At 47.1% G+C, this 21,896-nt stretch overlaps 1 protein-coding gene across 1 annotated transcript; it reads right to left on the bottom strand.

The window, feature by feature from the left end:
* Positions 1-300: 300 nt before the first annotated feature.
* On the bottom strand, positions 301-21,880 carry MVK (mevalonate kinase). The gene is made up of 11 exons (XM_063948870.1): positions 21,737-21,880; positions 18,487-18,577; positions 11,625-11,772; positions 11,223-11,367; positions 6,851-7,006; positions 5,632-5,735; positions 4,198-4,243; positions 3,712-3,802; positions 2,043-2,159; positions 1,307-1,460; positions 301-978 (listed from the first exon to the last, which is right to left on the bottom strand). Exons 2-11 carry the CDS (start codon positions 18,562-18,564, stop codon positions 827-829), a joined length of 1,191 nt encoding a protein of 396 aa, XP_063804940.1. The 5' UTR covers positions 18,565-18,577; positions 21,737-21,880; the 3' UTR covers positions 301-826.
* Positions 21,881-21,896: the final 16 nt, after the last annotated feature.

Here is a 21,896-nt window from a genome sequence, read left to right as displayed (position 1 = left end):
AGTTTGTCCGTCACCCCTCATGTCCGCCGAAATCGGGCACGGTGTCAGGCTGTCTCTTACCCAGGGTCATGTGACCACAGTTACCGCCCCAGCTGCATGTATTCCTCAGAATGGGTCAGAAACTTCTGCAGAAAGACTGTTTTGTGTAATGCACCTGTACAGGAAAGCGAGGTCATACAGCCAATGTGCTTCTCAATGTCTGCTTTGCACTAGTATTATCACAGCACACTGGGATTCTGGACGTACAGCAGCTGCCATCGCAATGACTTTACGCTTCTGAAAATAAATGCTAGCGATTAATTCATTCTCAAGACTTTTAATTTTCTTATTGCAGCGACGAGCGTCCCTGAGGAATGACAATCATGGGAACCGCTCACATGGGAGGCCGTACTCGGACGGAGAAACTGCACCTTCCACTGGGCGGGTGCCAGTCTACAGGTGGTAATGCAGCATCTATAGACGTGGCGGGTTGGGGGTCTCGGTCCTTGCACACATGGGATGTACACCAGGGAAGGGCTCTGTAGCAGCAGTAGAATAAAGTCATAGGTCCTAACGGTGGTGCCCAAGTAGCGTGTCTCCACTTGACCGCTTAATACGTTTTGATACACCTCCCCACTAATATTCGGGCAGTCCGGAAGACAGGCAACTATAGCTGGTGCTGGAACATCCACGTCATAACCGTTGGTATGGCACGTCCACGATTGTCCCAATGTCACAGCTTCTCCCGGTCCCCATAAAACAAAAGAAAGCTTCAAATGTAATTTTCCTGACAGACGTCTATGACCATGATGCCCCACAATGCAATGCGCCATCGCTGTACTGCAGTCTATATGGTGCTGAGCGCTCGGGAGACATCCTCTGGCAGCGATAACGGAGAATCCAGTGAGACCCCTGGAGCCCCGATGCTGGTCTCCCAGCATTGATAGCCGCAGTCCGACAGCTGCTGTTTGGCGGCTTCCACAGTTCCGGGGTCTACGTCTGACAGGAGAGAGAGCCGTTAGTAAGGCCGAGTAAGGTGTTATTTATATACACACACACATGGTAAAAAGACTATGGGCCGGCTGTAATGCAATGTGAGACGGCCGGAGACGGGACTTTGCCAGCCAATCAGGGAAGAGGGTGATGCTATGCGGGGAACATCGGTGGCGGAGCTAAGCCCTAATCACCCACAGGCGTGTCAATGCAAGCGTCTGCTTTCCCAGACAAACAGAGATATCACAATGGTTGTCAAGAGACAGCACTGTAGTCTGGGGGAAAGTATTGCACTCCCTTACACTCATAGACGACAGATGACTGTAATACGCACCAGGGCGGAGCAGAGTAATCGCACAGCCGCCTCCTCCCGCTCCGGTCAGCTTGCTGTGCAGACCATGTGACGCAGTCGCCTGACATACCCGGTCCAGTGAGGAATGCCCGACACCGATCACGTTTAAATGATGTTGATTGATGTCAAATAGTTCCTGCAATATCAATATAATATATCCAATGTTGGCATGGCTAAACACAGAACCACGTGATGCGTCATCTTACATACTCTAATCTATCGCGACGGGTAAAAAACGAACAATTATTTTCCACAAATCATTTTTTTTGTCTCATATGTAATAAAGCGTTCTATACCAATTACATCCAAGTCCTGATTGGATACGCCAGAGTTTCCCAAACTCCACCATAAACAGTCCAGGTTTTAAGGATACCTGTGTTTGAGTCCAAATGTTTATATGTAGTTGACTGAGGTACTTATTAGGTCACCTGTGCTGAAGCATGGATATACTTATAGCCTGGACTGTGATGGCGGAGTTTGGGAAACTCTGGACTACGCTAAACTGCAATAAGATGCAGCTTCCATTTTGTCCTTTCTTGCATAAACAATACTGTACACTATGGATAGTCTGGAATACTCTGTAGAAGAGAGTGTGTTGTTTTTAATTAATTCAATACTACCATCTCCATGTACTAAAGAGCCAGTTGCCCATTCACTTAATGGGTGATGCAATGAAACTGAAAACATGGCTTCCCTGACCTCCCCTCAGCTATATTACCTCCAGCACAGAGTACTGATCCTGAGACAACCCATCAGCTGAAGTCTGTAGGACTCGCTGGCACTCCCGGGAAACGGCATGTATGGATGCCAGGACAGGCTCCATGATCTCTGGATACTGTGAGGTAAAAAAACAAGATTGTCAAGATGGCGCAACATGTGACAACGAGGACTGTGCATATAATCACTTCAGTTATCCATTCCAACAATATAATATCCTTGGTCTCCCCACGGCAACATTTTCTGCTGTCCAGCATTGCGACTTTTAGGTCACGTCACTACTTGAAGCCGCTGCCGCTGGAAAGAGAGTGCTGGCTGCAATGGTAGTCTCCCCGTTCTTACCCAGAGCCTGCCAAATGGTAAGCGAGATGCTGAGCGATCAGGTAATTATAAGTCGGGAAACTGACAAATACGCTTTAAAAGCTTTAAGGGGCTTATGTAATAGCCTGCGGGCTGCAGGCTGTGCGGGAATTCCGTATTTTTAAAGCAGCAATCTTTTAGAAGGGAAAACCAGGTTAAAATTGTATATTTTTTTTGTAATTAATTAGGGAGATAATATTTAAAAGCTCATTTAATAATATTTTTGCATATAATAGACTTTGTGGGTGTACAGTGCCCCCCTGTGTGTATGTCGAACAGACTTTTGTAGAAATATCCCCTTCAGTTCATTCGTATTCACCAGTCACTGAGCTGGAAGCGGCATGCTGAGGGGCTGATGGCCACACACTGCGGTCCGCACCCCTGTCCTCAGAGAGGGGGGGAGGACTTTCCCTCCAAGCACTTTGCGACACTGGGAACTCCTCCAGAATGCCGACTGCAAAACATGAACAAACGACAAGTGATGTCGACGGTCATGGACTTCCGACATCTCAACCTAGCGCTTCGTTGAAGAGGAAATGGTTTCCTCTCTTACACTGGACAAAGTGGGAGACACATACATGCCGGTAGAGGAGACGAGCCTCGGTTTCAGGGAAAACCCGCCCGCCTGGTCATGCCGTGCAAGTGGTTTGGGTCTGCATTCCCGTTAACAATACATACGTCCCTATAATAGCCCCGCTTGTTGTAGGAATTACTCTGCACTTTGTAATCTTGTAAAATAAGTACAGAAGGGAATTCAATTGTTTTATGGAGGCGCAGATGGAGCCAGGTGGAGCCTATTCATTTGTTATGCTGATTGGGTGTGAGTGCCGCCGGCGCCCATTGCATCTGCCCGCACCCGCACAAAGTGGTGAGCTGCTCAATCAGATAGTGATGTCACTCAGGTGCTAAAAGGGAGGGGTAATTCTGTGTAGGAAAAAACAAAGGTTCCCTAATGCACACCGAGTGAAAAATATTACGACATAATAGTCAGATAATACGGAGATCTTAGTTGCGTATATCTGCCCGCACCCTCCTGATGGTGGAGAGCGGGATTGTGTGATAGGTCGGGCTTCTGGGTGCCCAGTATGTGACGTGGCTAAACCGATGCATTTGGAGCGGCAAGCAATAAGTATTGGTCGGCCATTGAATAGCTCCGTTGGGTGCCCATTACTTGCAGGCGTGCAAAAAACAATTGAATTCCCCCCATAAAGGTTTCTAAAGTATATATATATAACAAGGATAACGGCGGCACCACAAATAGGGCCATACACACTAAAAAACGAGTTTAATGCCAAGGGAAGACACGGGACCTTCAGCAGCTTCTCTTTCACCCCGGCCACCAGGGTCTTTGTACTGCGCGGGACTCGTGTGTTGGTGAGTAAGATCTGCAGCACCGGGACCCTGGAAACACAACGTAACATATCACTAAACCAGCCGTAAAAACAAAACAAAAACACAACATAAAAAAAGAAAACCACAACATAAAAAAAAACAAAAATACAACATGAAAATATTTTGCTACGGGAAGTACGGACATACAATGGGAGATAGACAATGTCCCTGCTAGTCCTAATTATGATGACGAATGCCATACACACAGTGCAGCTAACGGCTGTGTCTTTCTACTTCTGCAGAATAATACAACTGAGGCACAAAGAGGCACCGCACTCACACCGGCAGGTCTGGGGGGGAATCACAGACGTGTCCGTCAGGAAGAAGAAGAACGGTGTTATAGCGGACGGGTCTGTAATATGCGCCGAGGGAGCTGGGGGAGAAGCAAAGGGTACAAACCCTACCTCGTCATTGGCGTGATTTCTCCAGCTTGGTATTGCAGCGCTCCACCTACAGGAAATCAATCCAGTCAATAGGACAGGCTGGCCATTAAAAAATAAAATGCATAAAATAAAATACGCCCAGAACCACAAATGTGTTATACGCACTGTAGTGCCGCCGGTCCACGTTATGCCACACAGAACCCCCAGCTCACAGTGCCCTCGCCTCAGTGATGTAGCTAAAGGCCTAATTCAGACCTGATCTCAACAGCAACATTTTTCTCTAATAGCCAAAACCATGTGCACTGCAGGGGGGGCAGATGTAACATGTGCAGAGAGAGTTAGATTTGGGTGGGGTGTGTTCAAACTGAAATCTAAACTGCAGTATAAAAATAAAGCAGCCAGTATTTACCCTGCACATAAACAATATAACCCACCCAAATCTAACTCTCTCTGCACATGTTACATCTGGCCCACCTGCAGTGCACATGGTTTTGCCCATTAGAGAAAGATTTTGCTTTTGCGATCAGGTCTGAATTAGGCCCCAAGTGTGGGGCCCCTAGGAAACTGCCCCAGCACTGTTAATATCTCATGCTCTTGTCTGAGCCCAGGGGGCATTGGGTGCACTTGTCAATTTTCTAACTCACAGACTGGTGCTATTAGGGCTTATTTACTAAAATGCCATTTAGGTGCAAAATATCAGCTGTGGTATAGAAAATCGGCAACGTTAAGGTTGCCAGTGAACGGGGTCTACATCAAATAGCCGTCATGCATTAGGCAGACGGGTACAAAAGGTCGATGTGGCAATGGTCGACACACACATGGTCGAGACAGTTTTTTTTCCCTACAATCGTGTACGCTCGCCAAGCTTCGGGCAAGGTCCTATTCCCAGTCGACACGTGGACAGTACATCAAGCAAATGTTGGGAGAACGTGTGAAACCCCCCCAAATAATGTGTCAACCATTTGTGTGTCGACCTTTTTGAACCTGTTGACCTATCATCCGGATACCCAAAATATGTAGTGCGTGTTAGACAATGAAAATCAAGAGTCTGATTGGCTGCCATGGTTTTGTACTCTTGGCTCTAGTGCCACAAGGTGGCACTCACGGCTGTTTTCCAGTGGCACCACTCTCCTACAAGAGGCGCTGCGTCTCCCCCTCCTACCCTCCCTCACGGGGGTGACCTTTTTGGTGAGCTAGATCCTCTTTATACCGAGGAACCCAAGCTAATCCGTGCAAACTAACTGCACAAGAGGAAGGGATGGTGTAACGGTGGTGGCACTCCAGAAACGTATTTTTGGGATTGTAATGACGACGAATATCCTGGCACCCAAGCCATATTGGTCAATAAGCTGAAAGTGATCACATCTGCCCTCTATGCCAATATGTAACGTACAGCCAACATAACCTCATAGGTCAGTTACATTCTCCTGCCCGTCTCTCAGCCGAGATACATACCCCATGTGCCCACAGCGTTGTCCACTCCGGACGGGTTCCCATGGATGACCTTCTCACCTTGGAAGGCCCAACGATTAATAAGGTCCAGCTCCCTCTGTGTCCACCTACCAAAAGGGCACCAGGGTCAGGTTGTGCAGACAGCGGTACCGACTACAAATGGAACCTCACTAGATGTTTCCTATAAGTCCTACTGCATGTGCAATATACAGTGTGCAATAACCAATACTAGAGCAAAAATAAGGTATAAAGTAAGAAAAACACAATATAAAAGAAAGAAAAAAGCACAATATAAGTATTACCAGCGGCACGGTTCCAATAAACTGATTCGCTGAATGCGTCTAAGACACACCCAATTATGCAAATAGAGTATAGCTGCTGCGGCTGCCATCTGACAGCAGGATTACAGTGCAGTTTCCTACTCCGCTGCCGATAGGTTGGTTAGTGTGGACTTTAAAACCTGCTATAAATGGTATATTTGCGTTACCTTCTGTCAAATGGCGGGCTCCCCCGTCATTATAGCCACTCCTTTCTGCAAGACAGGATGAGGATGTGCACGCAAAAGTAAGAACGGTCAGTAACACTGACCATTCCGACAACTGCAGCTATCGATTTCGACAACTGCAGGTGTCGTTGCCGCACGTACAGCACTGTCACCCGGCCGTCGGCTTGACAGACAGAGATTGTTCATTGTAAAAACAATAACGTTTTTTTTTCTTTCAATGCTGGGAGGAATTTGGCCGGTGCATGTACGGTAGCCATGCAAGCGCTTGTCAGTGGCCCCGCCGAAAGTGGGAGAGTGGAGATCGCCAAATAGGTAAATTAATACTTTCCCTCTTCACTAGGAAGCCGGCAGGATGCGGGAGAGACGCTTGCTCTTCTGGAGGCGCGGGGGTCTACACTACAAATTGGGAGTCTCCCACAGTTTCTGGGAGGGTGGACCAGTATGTTAGGATTCAAAAGGCACGCGTTATGGATAAGTTAAATATTGAGGGCATCCATTATCTCAAGAACTAACCCCAATTTAAAAAAAAAGGACTTTCATTTGTGAATTTGGCAGCCCCAAAACACCCTAAATTCGTGTAAATAGCCTTGGCAGCTAAATAACATTTTTTTTTAGCTGTGCGAGCGCGTCTTCCGCATAGAGTAGAAGCCTCGGCTGCGCTGTATATTTCTCGTTGTTAGTTATAAAAAGATAAAAACACAATAAAAGCATATATACCTTCTGGCCTCTGCATCTTCCTGTATTCGAAGAGAAATCCTTTTAGATGCGGTTAATAAGGCAGCGGCCAGGCACACGGAGTAGGCAGCGCTGGACCCCAATCCGGCTCCTGTAGGCAGCTGGGACCAAACTGCTATCTCCAGACATGGGAGATCCCTGGGTGGAACACAGCAGTTCAGTACCGGTTCAAATTCAGCACCAAATGGACTTATTCAGAGATGACACAAATGGCATCACAGCTGCGATTAAGTACGCAGCGGATGGGCGAAAGTACGCCAATGTCACAGGCGCTGAGACTTGTATTGACATGCCCGCTGGAGGTGCCTAAGATGCGGAACCCTTGTGGCGCCTTATAAATGTAACCCTGATTAAGGGTTTATACAACACTTATACTGAGGTAGTTCAAATATTTTAATAAAAATTAAGTATAAGCATATTGAAGTTAACTAATGTTTTTATATGCATTTTCTGAGGTAAATAATATAGTTCACATATATGTAATTGTATGTACATTGATGTAAATGTAGTGGTAAATACAATTAAAGCTCATTTTATGGTTTCACAGTTCATCTAAATGGTTAATGTCCTTGTGCTCCTAACTGTCAATCACCTAGTGGGGTGATTGCCAGTGGGCGGGGCATCACCTCAGAGTGGGTCATGTGACTACTAGAGAGGGGTGGATAGGTGCTGTCAGTGTAGCTGACAAGAAGACTGCAGATCCTCTGGTGAGAGCACACACCTCATTGCTGCTCCGGCCGTCGCCCACATTAGAGCTGAGTGGTATACATTGCGGCGGCCGGAGGGGGCTTAGTGTGTGAAGCCAGAGCAGAGCTTCCTGGCAGTAAAGGTGGCGTCAACGGCATTGAGGCTCAGCACTGTTCACAGAACCCGGCATCAGTGCTAGTCAAATCAACCAGCAGTATTAGAAGGGCGCGTCTGTGACAGGGAGGCGGAGAGGGTTCCTTCCTGTACCCCGAGTTATGACAGCTCTACCTACTACAGACACAGGGGCAGATGTATTAAGCCAGGTGAAGTGATAAAGTGGAAGGTGATAACGCACCAGCCAGTGAGCTCCTAACTGTAATTTTTCAAACCCAGCCTGTAACATGGAAGTTAGCAGCTGATTGGCTAGAGCGTTATCACCTTCCACTTTATCACTTCACCAGGCTTAATACATCTGCCCCACAGACTCTGACAGTCACAACACAGAAGCAGCAGAGGCTCCATTCTGTGTGGCTGTAAGTGAAGGGAGAAGTTGGGGGAGTGTCGGCAGGAGGTGGAGACTGAGCAGCAGTGAGGCATTTGTAAGGGTGCATACACACGGTGAGATTCGGACTTATCCGATTCTCACCGTGCGACAGGGGGCCGGGTCGGCACTTAGCCAGTATCGCAAGCACATAATAACTGTGCTTGCGATGCTGGCTATGTGCGATTTCAATCCTGACTATCTCTTCTATAGAGATAGTCAGGATTGACTTGCCTGCACAGCCTATTTTTTCTTCCGATGCCGACCGCGCGGGGCCGCGCATCGGCATCGGATCGGGATCGCAAGGTGACTGTCACCTTGCGATCTGCACTATATTTTCTTCCGATTCTGACTATATAGTCAGAATCGGAAGAAAATATCTTACCGTGTGTACACACCTTTAGTGTAATACTATACTCACCCCAGCTACACCAAGGCAAAGTGACAACCCCTGCACTGCAGCTAATATTGCATGCACTTGTAACTTCAAAGGAGTAAATATCTTAGACTAATACTTTGTAGCTATTACAGCAGCTAAGTGACAGTTAATCCAAGAAGATAAAGTACAGTATAGCTGCATAAAATATAATGGATCTCATCTACGGAGGTTCATAAACATTGTAGAGGTAGCTACATTACTCAGCTCACATAATAAGCAGCACCATCTGTGACATTGCTACCTATTGCGCCAACTCCATAACAGTTGCAGAGGGAAGAGTAGCTGTCAGAACTACACACAAGTTAGTAGAAGAGTGGCAGGACCGTGGAGTGGCTGCATGTGTGACTCCATATAGTAAATGAGAGGTTCATAACTAAGTTCTAACGGAGGCAGATGAAGAGACATATGCTGCCTTTCTGGATTTTAAACAAATGTAGCTACTAATATATAAAGCAAAGTTAAAAACTGGAAAGGAAATTTTGATTTGATGGTTACAGTTGAGTTTTACGGAGGAGTGAATTAAATATAAAATGACTGAAGTCTTTCCTGAAGGGGATTAAACGCAGCTATATTGAGTAGGTGAATTGTAATTTTCTGCGTGAATCAAAAAAATTTCTACATTCAACTAAAGCAGGCATTCCCAACCGCGGTCCTCAAGGCACACCAACAGTGCAGATTTTAGTGATATCCAGGCTTCATCACAGATGGTTAAATCAAAATAACTGAGTTACTAATTATGTCACCTGTGTTCAAGCCTGGATATCACTAAAACCAGGACTGTTAGTGTGCCTTGAGGACCGCGGTTGGGAAACACTGAACTAAAGAGTTTGTTAAACAGAGAAATATAACTTCAAACTCAGTTTAGACTTACAAGGAGAAGCGACAACATACAGTACAGCACATATAGTGCTGACTAATCCTTCACAGTGGAACTAGTGAAATACTTTCTCACCGTTAACGAAACTTAAGATCTTCCTTAAAGGGCCCCAACGTAAGTGCACCGACGTTACTGCAGTACACAGTGAGACAAATTTGAACCCGGGTTTATAGTTATGATTTTTGTTTTGTTTTGTTATTTGTATTTAATAGGGCATATCTATGTGTTCTACAACTACATACGGTGCAACTATTAGATAAATGTTAATGTTGGCAATGTTATTATACCTATGTGCTTACATTAAAACCTATGTACTTGTCTGTTGCATAACATTCTAGTGTAATATTCTTTGTGAAAGCAGATAAAGAATACAGGTATTCTTATACAGCAACAATTTCAGGTGTAAATGTCATGTTATTGTTTAAACTAGTACAATTGTAATCTCACATGCCTATACATAGGACACAGATTGCCTACCCATCAGGCTTACCCAAGCAAGCCAAATAGAATATAGCTTGGGTGGAGGCACATATGTATTAAGTACCCCTGGGTGGTGAGAGAGGGGTTACATAAATAAAGTATAATAATAACCCTATGGCCTCACGGCATAGCCACCGGAAGTAAGACGCCGGAACCATCTATCTGCACACGGGATTGCAGCGGCACACTGTGACACACCCCAGAAAGGGCCGTGACAGACCTGCGTTTGGGTCATCGGGGGTATATTTACTATAGGTCGATTTTTTTATTTTTATTTTATTTTATTTTTTATCGATGTTCATTCGATTTTAATCGATGTTGGGCTTCCAGGGTTAAAACACACATTTACTAGCAGATGATTTTTTAATATTCATTTTTAAATGTTAGTAAATGTGTTTTTTAACCCTGGAAGCCCAACATCGATTAAAATCAATTTAACATCAATCTAAAATCGAACAAAAACAGACAAACAAAATCGACCTTTAGTAAATATACCCCCTGGAGACTTACAATTACTTCTTTCAATGGAGGGTCAAAAGGGTGACAGTGAAATTATCTATATGGATTTATTTAGGTCAACGGGGTAAAAGGTCACAAAAAAAAAAAGTTTTAAATGTTTTTTTGTGGATTTTTTTTTTTAACCCTAACCCCCTCCCCCCTAAGTGCCTAGTCCTCACCCTAAAAATCATGAAAAAAAAAAAATCACTTTTTTTTGTGTCGACCATTTATCTGTCGACCTTGTGATCCTGTTGATCTATTGACTGTTGCCTATCTGGTGTTGACTTACTGACTGTCTGTTTTCCGTACGGATGCCAAACGTCTGAGGGGACTTTTAGGTAAGCAGTCACCATTCATAATGCCGACACTGCAATGTCGGGTTATGATGTTGGCATGGTTAAAGTGTTGATATCTAACATGACGACAAGGACCAGAAACAGACACGTGACATGCCGACATAGTGGAAATGTTGACGTTAGGGAGGAAACACCTGGCTGACATTATCACTGTGTCCACATTTCTGATTGTCGACAAGCTGAACGTATCGGCATGCAGAATGTGTCAACAATATCGTGTTGATGTGATAAATGTCAATATAACATACTGAACCTGAACTTTAAACATGTGCACTAGGTTAAACATACAATAAAAGTATTAATTGATGCAACAATCAATTGCATCGCTCTATAACAATATGTCATGGTACAGTATGTGATAATCAGTACTTTGCAGGTCCCTGAGACATTACAGGTCCCGTCACATCAGAGCATGTCACCGGGGACCGGCAGCGGTACGTTTAGATGTGCAGTCACAGTATCGGCGCCTCACTCACCGCCCACAGATAGACAGGTAGAGATACAGGAAGGTCAGGACAGCAAGAGCCTCCGTGTCTCTGGAGTCCTCAGGAATACCTGCAAACCTCATCAGCACTTCCAGCTGTTCTGGGCCAGGACTGGCCGGTTCTTGTCCAGCGTTCCCTATAAGGGAGCAGGAATATGCATTAATCATTATTGGGGTACACAAGGAATATGCATTAATCATTAATCGGTGGGGAAAGGAGAAATCGCCATGACGCCAGGCCTCTGTAATGCTGTGTACACACGTAGAGATGTGTGCTTCAGTTCTAAACAATCTGACTAGATGGCTGAGGGTCACACACGCTATTTGAGGTGGAGAGTTGGGTGGTTGGAACAATCACATAGTATATAAAATATAAATATAAAATGTTTCTCACCTTGGAAAGTATGGAGCAGGGGTTGCAGGTCACAGACGCTCCAACTCAGCTTGGTTCCAATGTTAGGAAGGTTTATCAGGACCTTATTATCTTTGGATGGCCGCAGCCTGAGGAAGGTTCTCAGGTTTAAACCCACCGCCAACGCCATCTGAGATGAAGCATATAAAAATAAGATTTTACTTAACGGTAAATCTATTTCTCGTAGTCCGTAGAGGATGCTGGGACTCCGTAAGGACCATGGGGAATAGACGGGCTCCGCAGGAGATAGGGCACTTTAAGAAGGCTTTGGACTCTGGGTGTGCACTGGCTCCTGCCTCTATGCCCCTTCTCCAGACCTAAGTTAGGGAAACTGTGCCCAGAGGAGATGGACAGTACGAGGAAGGATTTTTGTAAATCTAAGGGCGAGATCCATACCAACCACACCATATAACTTGTGATACACTACCCAGTCAACAGTATGAACAACATAGCCTCGGTTCAACCGATAAACTATAACATAACCCTTATGTAAGCAACAACTATATACAAGTCTTGCAGAAGAAGTCCGCACTTGGGACGGGCGCCCAGCATCCTCTACGGACTACGAGAAATAAATTTACCGGTAAGTAAAATCTTATTTTCTCTAACGTCCTTGAGGATGCTGGGGACTCCGTAAGGACCATGGGGATTATACCAAAGCTCCCAAATGGGCAGGGAGAGTGCGGATGACTCTGCAGCACAGATTGAGCAAACAGGAGGTCCTCCTCAGCCAGGGTATCAAACTTATAGAACTCTGCAAAGGTGTTAGACCCCGAGCAAGTAGCTGCTCGGCACAACTGTAATGCCGAGACCCCTCGGGCAGCCGCCCAAGAAGAGCCCACTTTCCTAGTGGAATGGCCCTTAACCGATTTAGGCAATGGCAAACCTGCCGTAGAATGCGCCTGCTGAATCGTATTACAGATACAGCGAGCAATAGTCTGCTTTGAAGCAGGAGCGCCAACCTTGTTGGCCGCATACAGAACAAACAGAGCTTCAGTCTTCCTGATTCTAGCCATTCTGGTCACATAAATCTTCAAAGCCCTGACCACATCCAGGGACTCGGAATCCTCCAAGTCCCGTGTAGCCACAGGCACGACAATAGGTTGGTTCACATGAAAAGATGAGACCACTTTTGGCAGAAAGTGATGACGAGTCCTCAACTCTGCCCTATCCATGGGAAAAGCCAAGTATGGGCTTTTATGTGATAAAGCTGGCAATTCTGAAACACGTCTTGCCGAAGCCAATGCCAACAACATGACCACTTTCGACGTGAGGTATTTCAACTCCACAGTTTTGAGTGGTTCAAACCAAGGTGACTTGAGGAAATGTAACACCACGTTAAGATCCCAAGGCGCCACCAGAGGCACAAAGGGAGGCTGAATATGCAGCACTCCCTTCACAAAAGTACTTCAGGAAGAGAGGCTAATTCTCTTTGAAAGAAAATGGATAAGGCCGAAATTTGGACCTTTATGGACCCTAATTTTAGGCCCAAAAGTCACTCCTGTTTGAAGGAAGTGAAGTCGACGGCCCAAATGGAACTCCTCCGTAGGAGCAGCTCTGGCCTCACACCAAGAAACATATTTTCGCCATATACGGTGATAATGTCTTTCCTAGCCTTGATCAGGGTAGGAATGACCTCCTCCGGAATCCCTTTTTCCGCTAGGATCCGGCGTTCAACCGCCATGCCATCAAACGCAGCCGCGGTAAGTCTTGGAACAGACAGGGCCCCTGCCGCAGCAGGTCCTGCCTTAGAGGAAGAGGCCACGGATCTTCTGTGAGCAACTCTTGCAGCTCCGGATACCAAGTCCTCCGTGGCCAATCTGGAACAATGAGGATTGTTCTGACCCTGCTTATTCTTATTATTCTCAACACTTTGGGTATGAGAGGAAGAGGAGGAAACACATAGACTGATCTGAACACCCAAAGTGTCACCAGAGCGTCTACCGCTACCGCCGGAGGGTCCCTTTACCTGGCGCAATACCGCTTTAGCTTTTTGTTGAGACGGGATGCCATCATGTCTATTTGAGGCAGTCCCCACCGACCCGTGATCTGTGCGAAGACTTCTTGATGAAGTCCTCACTCTCCCGGATGCAGGTCGTGCCTGCTGAGGAAGTCCGCCTCCCAGTTGTCCACCCCCGGGATGAACGCTGCTGATAGCGCGCTTACATGGCCTTCCGCCCAGCGTAGAATCCTGGTCGCTTCTGCCATGGCCACTCTGCTCCTTGTTCCGCCTTGGCGGTTTATATGAGCCACTGCCGTGACATTGTCTGACTGAATCAGAACCGGTTTTTCCCGAAGCAATTCTTCCGCTTGACGCAGGGCGTTGTATATGGCCCTCAACTCCAGGACATTGATGTGGAGACAAGTCTCTAGATTTGACCAGAGACCTTGGAAATTTCTTCCCAGTGTGACTGCTCCCTAGCCTCGGAGGCTTGCGTCCGTGGTCACCAGGACCCAGTCCTGAATGCCGAACCTGCGACCCTCTAGTAGGTGAGCACTGTGCAGCCACCACAGGAGAGATACCCTGGTCTTGGGAGACAGGGTGATCCTTGGATGCATTTGTAAGTGGGACCCGGACCACTTGTCCAAGAGGTCCCATTGAAAAGTCTTCGCATGGAACCTGCCGAAAGGGATGGCCTCGTATGAAGCCACCATCTTCCCCAGGACCCGCGTGCAATGATGCACTGAAACCTGTTTTGGTTTTAATAGGTTCCTGACCAGGGCTATGAGCTCCTGAACCTTTTCGACCGGAAGAAAAACCTTTTTCTGGTCTGTGTCTAGAATCAGGCCCAAAAAAGTTAGACGCGTTGTACGGACTAGCTGGGTCTTCGGTATATTGAGAATCCAGCCGTGTAACTGCAACGTCTTCATGGACAGAGACACGCTGTCCAGCAACTTCTCCCGAGATCTCGCCTTTATGAGGAGATCGTCCAAGTATGGGATAATTGTGACCCCCTGCCTGCGCAGGAGCACCATCGTTTCCGCCATTACCTTGGTGAAAATTCTTGGGGCTGTGGAAAGCCCAAACGGCAACGTCTGAAATTGGTAGTGACAGTCCTGCACTGCAAATCTCAGGAACGCCTGATGAGGGGGGAATACCGGAACATGAAGGTAAGCATTCTTTATGTCCAGGGACACCATCCAATCCCCCCCCACCCCCCCTCCAGGCTGGCGATGACCGCCCTGAGTGATCCCATTTTGAACTTGAACCTCTTCAAGTACAGGTTCAAGGATTTTAGGTTTAAAATGGGTCTGACCGAACCGTCCGGTTTCGGGACCACAAACAGGGTTGAGTAATATCCCTCTCCTTGCTGGAGATGAGGAACTGTGACAATCACCTGTTGAATATACAATTTTTGGATTGCTGCCAACACTAGCTCCCTCTCTGACAGGGAAGCCGGCAGAACCGACTTGAAAAACCGTTGAGGAGGCAAGTCTTCGAATTCCAGCCTGTATCCTTGAGAAACAATCTCTAATGCCCAGGGATCCACCTGCGAGTGAACCCAGACGTGGCTGAAAAACCAAAGACGAGCCCCCACTAGATCTGCCTCACCCCGGGAAGCCCCAGCGTCATGCGGTGGACTTTGCAGACGCAGGGGAGGACTTCTGCTCTTGGGAACTAGCTGTGTGCAGCTTCTTTCCCCTGCCTTTCTCTCTGGCAACAAAGGACGATCCCCGTACCTTTTTGTTTTTATTGGAACGAAAGGACTGCATTTGATAATGAGGTGCCTTTTTTGTATGCTGCGGGGGGACATAAGGTAAGAAATTTTACTTACCAGCCGTAGCAGTAGAGACAAGGTCCGAGAGGCCGTCTCCAAAAAACTCCTCCCCTTTGTAAGGCAAGGACTCCATATGCCGCTTTGAATCGGCGTCTCCCGTCCACTGTCGGGTCCACAAGAGCCGCCTAGCAGAAATAGACATAGCATTTATTCTGGAGCTTAATAAACAAATGTCTCTCTGAGCATCTCTCATATACAAGGAAGCATCTCTGATATGCTCTATGGTCATTTGAATGGCATCCCTATCTAAGGTGTCAATCTCCGTAGATAAGGAATCTGCCCATGCCACAACCGCACTACAAACCCAGGCCGACGCCATAGCCGGTCTAACAATAGTACCTGAATGAGTGTAGATGTGCTTCATGGTAATTTCCTGCCTGCGATCAGCAGGATCCTTGAGGGAAGCCGTATCCTGAGAAGGCAGTGCCACCTTTTTGGACAAGCGTGTCAGCGCCTTGTCTACTTTAGGCAAAGATTCCCATCGTATCCTATCCGTTTGTGGAAAAGGATACACCATAAAAATCCTTTTGGGAACTTGTGGTCTCCTATCCGGAGATTCCCAAGCCTTTTCGCACAATTCACTCAGTTCAATTGAGGACGGAAAGGCGACTTCAGGCTTTTTCCCTTTATACATGTGTACCCTCGTGTCAGGGACAGGGAGTTCCTCAGTAATATGCAAAACCTCTTTAATGGCAATAATCATGTACCGAATACCTTTTGCCACCCTCGGCTGTAATTTTGCATCTTCATAGTCGACACTAGAGTCAGTATCCGTGTCGGTATCTGTGTCATCGATCTGGGATATGGTGCGCTTCTGAGACCCTGAAGGGCCTGGCGCCACAGGGACAGGCATGGACTGGCTACCTGACTGATCCCTAGCTTAAGCCTTGTCTAACCTTTTATGCAATGATTGACATTTGCATTCAAGACATTCAGCATATCCACCCATTCCGGTGTCGGTGTTGCCGACGGCGACATGACATTCAAGCACTCCCCCTCCACATTAAGCGAGCCTTCCTCGTCAAACATATCGACACATGCGTACCGACACACTTCACACACACACAGGGAACCTCTTTTCTGAAGACAGTATCCCCTTCAAGGCCCTTTGAGGAGACAGAGAGAGAGTATGCCAGCACACACCCCAGCGCAATGACCCTGGAGACCAACACAAAATGTTTTTCCCCCAGCCGCGCTGTATAATATGTTATCCGCCCCCCCCTCTCTTTTAAACACCCCTTCACCGTGTGTAAGCAGGGGAGAGTCCGGGGAGCTTCCTCTCAGCGGTGCTGTGGAGAGAAAATGGCGCTGGTGAGTGCTGAGGGAGAAGCCCCGCCCCCTCGGCGGCGGGCTTCTGTCCCGCTCAAACTTACTAAAATATGGCGGGGGCTCTTTTATATACATGCACAGTGCCCACCTGTACATGTATATTGTCTTTTGCCATAATAGAGGTGTTATATTGCTGCCCAGGGCGCCCCCCCCCCCCGCCCCTGTACCCTTACAGTGACCGGAGTATGTGAGGTGTATGGGAGCAATGACGCACAGCTGCATTGCTGTGCGTTACCTCAGTGAAGCTGAAGGCTTCTGCCGCCTGCCGTCTTCTGACTTCGGTTCTTCTGGCTCTGCGAGGAGAACGGCGGCGCGGCTCCGGGGGTGGACGCCCAGTAAGAACCTGTGTTCACCCCCTCTGGAGCTAATGGTGTCCAGTAGCCGAGGAAGCAGAGCCTATCTTAGACAAGAAGGTCTGCTCCTCTCTCCTCAGTCTCTCGATGCAGGGAGCCTGTTGCCAGCAGTGTTCCCTGTAAAAAAGTAGAGAAAATCCAAACAAAAATGCTTCTAGGCAGAGAACTCAGGAGAGCTCTCTGCAGTGCACCCATCCTGCTCTGGGCACAGTGTAAAACTGAGGTCTGGAGGAGGGGCATAGAGGGAGGAGCCAGTGCACACCCAGCGTCCAAAGCTTTCTTAAAGTGCCCTATCTCCTGCGGAGCCCGTCTATTCCCCATGGTCCTTACGGAGTCCCAGCATCCTCAAGGACGTTAGAGAAATGTATAAAATACATAGCACAGCATAAAGCAATTCCTCTCCCACAAACTACTGTCTTAGATAGGACTCACCGAAACCGCAGCTCCATCACAGGGAAGTAAAGGTCACCTGACCGCGGGACCCGGGAGCCGCTGCAGCCGTCGGTACCAATTAAGTGATCGTTGGGCCGCTAGGGACGTTTGGTCGTCATGGCAACCTGGTGCATGTCGATGCAATAACGGCCGACGTAACATACCACACGCTTTAAAAGAATGTATATGGGGAAGATCTAGGTCTTTCCAAATAAATTTTTTTATCTTGGCCAGGAAGCAATCACAGATCACGTCACTGTGATCCTGTGTATTACTCATTGACCTAACCCCCTGAGTAATCATGTATTATATGTGCAGCATCTGTCTGTATAAAAGCTATAAGATATAGGGAGGGTGGACAGAAGTCTCCTGCACTAACCTCACCTATCCCCACCTTTAGCGGACGCCCTGGCCCCTGCACAACATATACCCATTGCTCACAGCATGGAACCACAGCTACTCCTATGGTTTACCTATAGTTAATGGGACGTGTGTCACCAGCGCTGTAACTAGGGGGGGGGCAAGCGGTGCTGCCGCACAGGGACAGGGGTTGGGCCTTGTCTCCCTATAGCACCTGCATTCAGTTACAGACACCCTGTATCCAATGACACGTTAAGGCCACTCACTCCCACCGCCGACCAGTACAGCTTAGCTGGTCCAGCGATATTACAAACGGTGGTGATAGGAGGTTTTATATTGCTGTGGTGACCAGCACTATCACCACACTTGTAAGTAGACCTGTCAGGGCACAGCAATCTTGGCTGAGCGGATGAACCAGTGAGAGGACTGTTATAATATAATAGTATACAGTAAATCAACTTTATTTTACGAGATCCGATGGACCATTTATGAGGTGTCAGCAACAAGGCAATAACAGATACTCAGCAATGGGATGCTCGGTGCAGTACAATGTCATACACTGGGCAATAGGAGACAGGAGAGACACAGTACCTTCCCGTGCACCACTGCATGCTCTCCGTGCAGAATGACCTTCCCAGGGGCAGATACTAACAGCTCCCTGTCCACCATGATGTCTCTCTCTCTGCAAACAGATGGGAGAACAGTGTGTCAGGAGTCATACAGCATGTGGGAGCAGGGATTATGATGGCAATTCAGACCAATGAAATTACAGTTTGGTAAAAGATTTGCAAACGTGGACTCTAAAAGCAAAAAAAAAAAAAAAAAATATATATATATATATATATATATATATATTATATAAATAAAAATATGTAAAATATCAATAAAACACAGAAGCACTAGTAGAGAATGGCCGCGTGTAACAGGGAGTAGTGTAAGTGGGCTGGGCTGGTCGTACCGATGTGTAAGGCAGTCTTAGTATGGCATACATACACCTCTGAGGAAACGGCTGGATAGGCGGAGAAACGCGTTAGCTCCAACAATACATATCACAATCCGCTGTGTTCCAGGTATAACAAGTGTCAGCAGCTCGGTTGTTTACAGTTCCCAGGAGCCCGTTCAAGGTGGAGCAGGTGCGTTTCATCGATGTTTGCTATACATTCTATGGAGAGACTTACAGCCACAGGCTACTAAGAGACTCCCGGCCACCTACCTCACTTGCGGTGTCTATCACGTAGTGTGATTACTGGTATTCTGATTGCAGTAACTTGTCCATTACATGTGACCACGTCGGCTTCTTACCCTGAATACATGCAGCCAAACTGGAATGATGGGGTAAATTTACTAAAATAGGAATTCTATTTAAGATGGGATGTTGCCCATAGCAACCAATCATATTCTACTTCTCATTTATCTAGCACCTTCTAGAATAGGGGTGGGCAACATGCGGCCCGCGGGCCGGATGCGGCCCGCGAACCGATCCTGTCCGGCCCCGCTTTCCCACACCACTGTGCAATGACAAGCGGCCCGACTGGCTGAGCCGCTCGTCATTGCGCTACCTAACTCCAAGAAGCGGCGCCGCAGAGGAAATCCCGGTCACGTCACTGGGTCTGCTGACCGGGATTTCCACTGTGAGGTCAGGCACTGGGGGCGGGGCCATGGCAGGAGCGGGCAGCAGGCAGTAGCAGCAGGGACTGCGTGCGGCACAGCGGGCAGCGGGGATCAGGCAGCGGGCCCCGGATCTGCCACTGTGAAAAAAGGTAAAGGAATAAATGCTCAACTTTAAAAGCTGCTATATAGGTTCATGGGAGGGGAGGGTTAGTTAGGAGGGGAGGGATTGCTATATGGGTTTAGGGGAGGATAGAGACTGCTATATAGGTCCAGCAGAGAGGGTGGGGGGGAGGAGGGGGAGGAAGGGGAGGGGGGGGGGGGGTAGAGACTGCTATATAGGACCAGCGCAAATTTTTTATTACTGGATTTTTTATTATTATTTTTTTTAGACATTTTGTTTTTTGCCCGTAAAAAACTACGTATTTAATGTATATTGTGGTGTATGTTTTTATAGTGTTATATATATATATATATATATATATATATATATATATATATATATATATATATATACACACACACTATGTTTTTATTGTTATACAGGTTGAGTATCCCTTATCCAAAATGCTTGGGACCAGAGGTATTTTGGATATCGGATTTTTCCGTATTTTGGAATAATTGCATGCCATAATGAGATATCATGGTGATGGGACCTAAATCTAAGCACAGAATTCATTTATGTTACATATACACCTTATACACACAGCCTGAAGGTAATTTTAGCCAATATTTTTTATAACTTTGTGCATTAAACAAAGTGTGTGTACATTCACACAATTCATTTATGTTTCATATACACCTTATGCACACAGCCTGAAGGTCATTTAATACAATATTTTTAATAACTTTGAGTATTAAACAAAGTTTGTGTACTTTGAGCCATCAAAAAACAAAGATTTCACTATCTCACTCAAAAAAGTCTGTATTTCGGAATATTCCGTATTTCGGAATATTTGGATATGGGATACTCAACCTGTATACATAACTATAGGCCTAATTCAGACCTGATCGCTAGCAGGCGATTTTTGCACTGCTGCGATCAGGTAGTCGCCGCCTACAGGGGTGGGGGTAAACGCTGTGCATGGGTGTGATCGCATCTGCAGAGAACTGCACAAACAAAAGTTTGTGCAGTCTCTGCACAGCCCAGGACTTACTCTTCCAGTGCGATGATCGAGACCGGAGCGGACGTCAGAAACCTTCCCTTCAAATGCCAGGTCCCGCCTGCGTTTTTCCGGACACTCCTCTAAAACGGTCAGTTGCCACCCACAAACATCCTCTTCCTCTCAATCACCTTGCGATCGCCCGTGCGATTGCTTTGTTTGTACCATCCCGTTGCTGCGGACCGACGCGCCAACACATTGCGGTACAGTTCAGACCCGATTTACAAGATATTTTATGTGTGGCCCTCGACTATTCACTGGAAGTGTTAAGCGGCCCCCCAGCTGAAATAATTGCCCACCCCTGTTCTAGAAGATAATACCTGGAATGTGATTGGTTGCTATGGGCAACATCCCATTTTAAGGGCCCTACACACTGGCCGACCCGCCGCCGAGCTGCCCGACGGCGGATACGGCCGACGAGCGACCCGGCGGCGGGGGGGCAGTGACGGGGGGAGTGAAGTTTCTTTACTCCCCCCATCACGCGGCTCCATTGAAGTGCAGGCAAATCTGGACAAGATCGTCCATATTGGGCTGCATGCACAGCCGACGGGGGACCAGCGATGAACGAGCGTGGGGCCGTGCATCGTTCATCGCTGGAGCCTCCACACTGAAAGATATGAACGAGTTCTCGTTCATTTATTTCAAAAAATCGGCATGTTCTATTACATAGAACTCCCATCTTAGTAAATTAACCCTGACATGTTGTTTTATACACATCAGGCTCCCCCATCACAGACCGGTCTCTGTCACCCATCTGTTACGGAGCGTCTGCAGCCGTGCTCGCTGCGTTATTTCTCTGTAGGCTCAGCAAGTTAGAGTGGCTGCCAAGGCGGGAGATGGGGGACTACAAGTCCCAGCAAGCCACAAGCAGTAGAGTATGAGGAAGAGAGAATGTGGTGTGTGTGTGTGTGTGTATGTGTATAAATATATATATATATATATATACACACACACACATTATATATATATATATATATATATATATATATATATATATATATATATTATGAGACAGAGTGAGCCAGGCGGCTGAGGGTGACAGACCAGAGAGGTAATGACACAGAACTCACCAGCGTGGTCAGCCCTGTCCTGCTGCTGCAGCCCCAGTGTCTCCCATACACACAACAGCTGTCACCAGTGTGACTGTCACCACTAGTAGTACAGCACAGGTAACCATCCCAGGCCCGTCCTAGCCTGACTGACCAATCAGCTGCTCCGCTCTCACTCTCT

The sequence above is a fragment of the Pseudophryne corroboree genome (genome assembly GCF_028390025.1).
Source record: "Pseudophryne corroboree isolate aPseCor3 chromosome 3 unlocalized genomic scaffold, aPseCor3.hap2 SUPER_3_unloc_1, whole genome shotgun sequence".
NCBI lineage: Eukaryota > Metazoa > Chordata > Amphibia > Anura > Myobatrachidae > Pseudophryne > Pseudophryne corroboree.
The sequence above is the reverse complement of the archived record's forward strand: the minus strand, read 5'-3'. Positions and strand labels throughout refer to the sequence as shown.

Bases quoted from the DNA above. Each gene is read 5' to 3' on its own strand.
- MVK (XM_063948870.1), bottom strand. From the start codon at position 18,564: ATGGTGGACAGGGAGCTGTTAGTATCTGCCCCTGGGAAGGTCATTCTG. The intron at 2,160-3,711 runs GTCCCGTGTCTT...TTTACCTCACAG, and splicing joins TGAAAGAGAAGCTGCTGAAG to TATCCAGAGATCATGGAGCC. The intron at 979-1,306 runs GTGCGTATTACA...CTCTCCTGTCAG, and splicing joins GATTACTCTGCTCCGCCCTG to ACGTAGACCCCGGAACTGTG.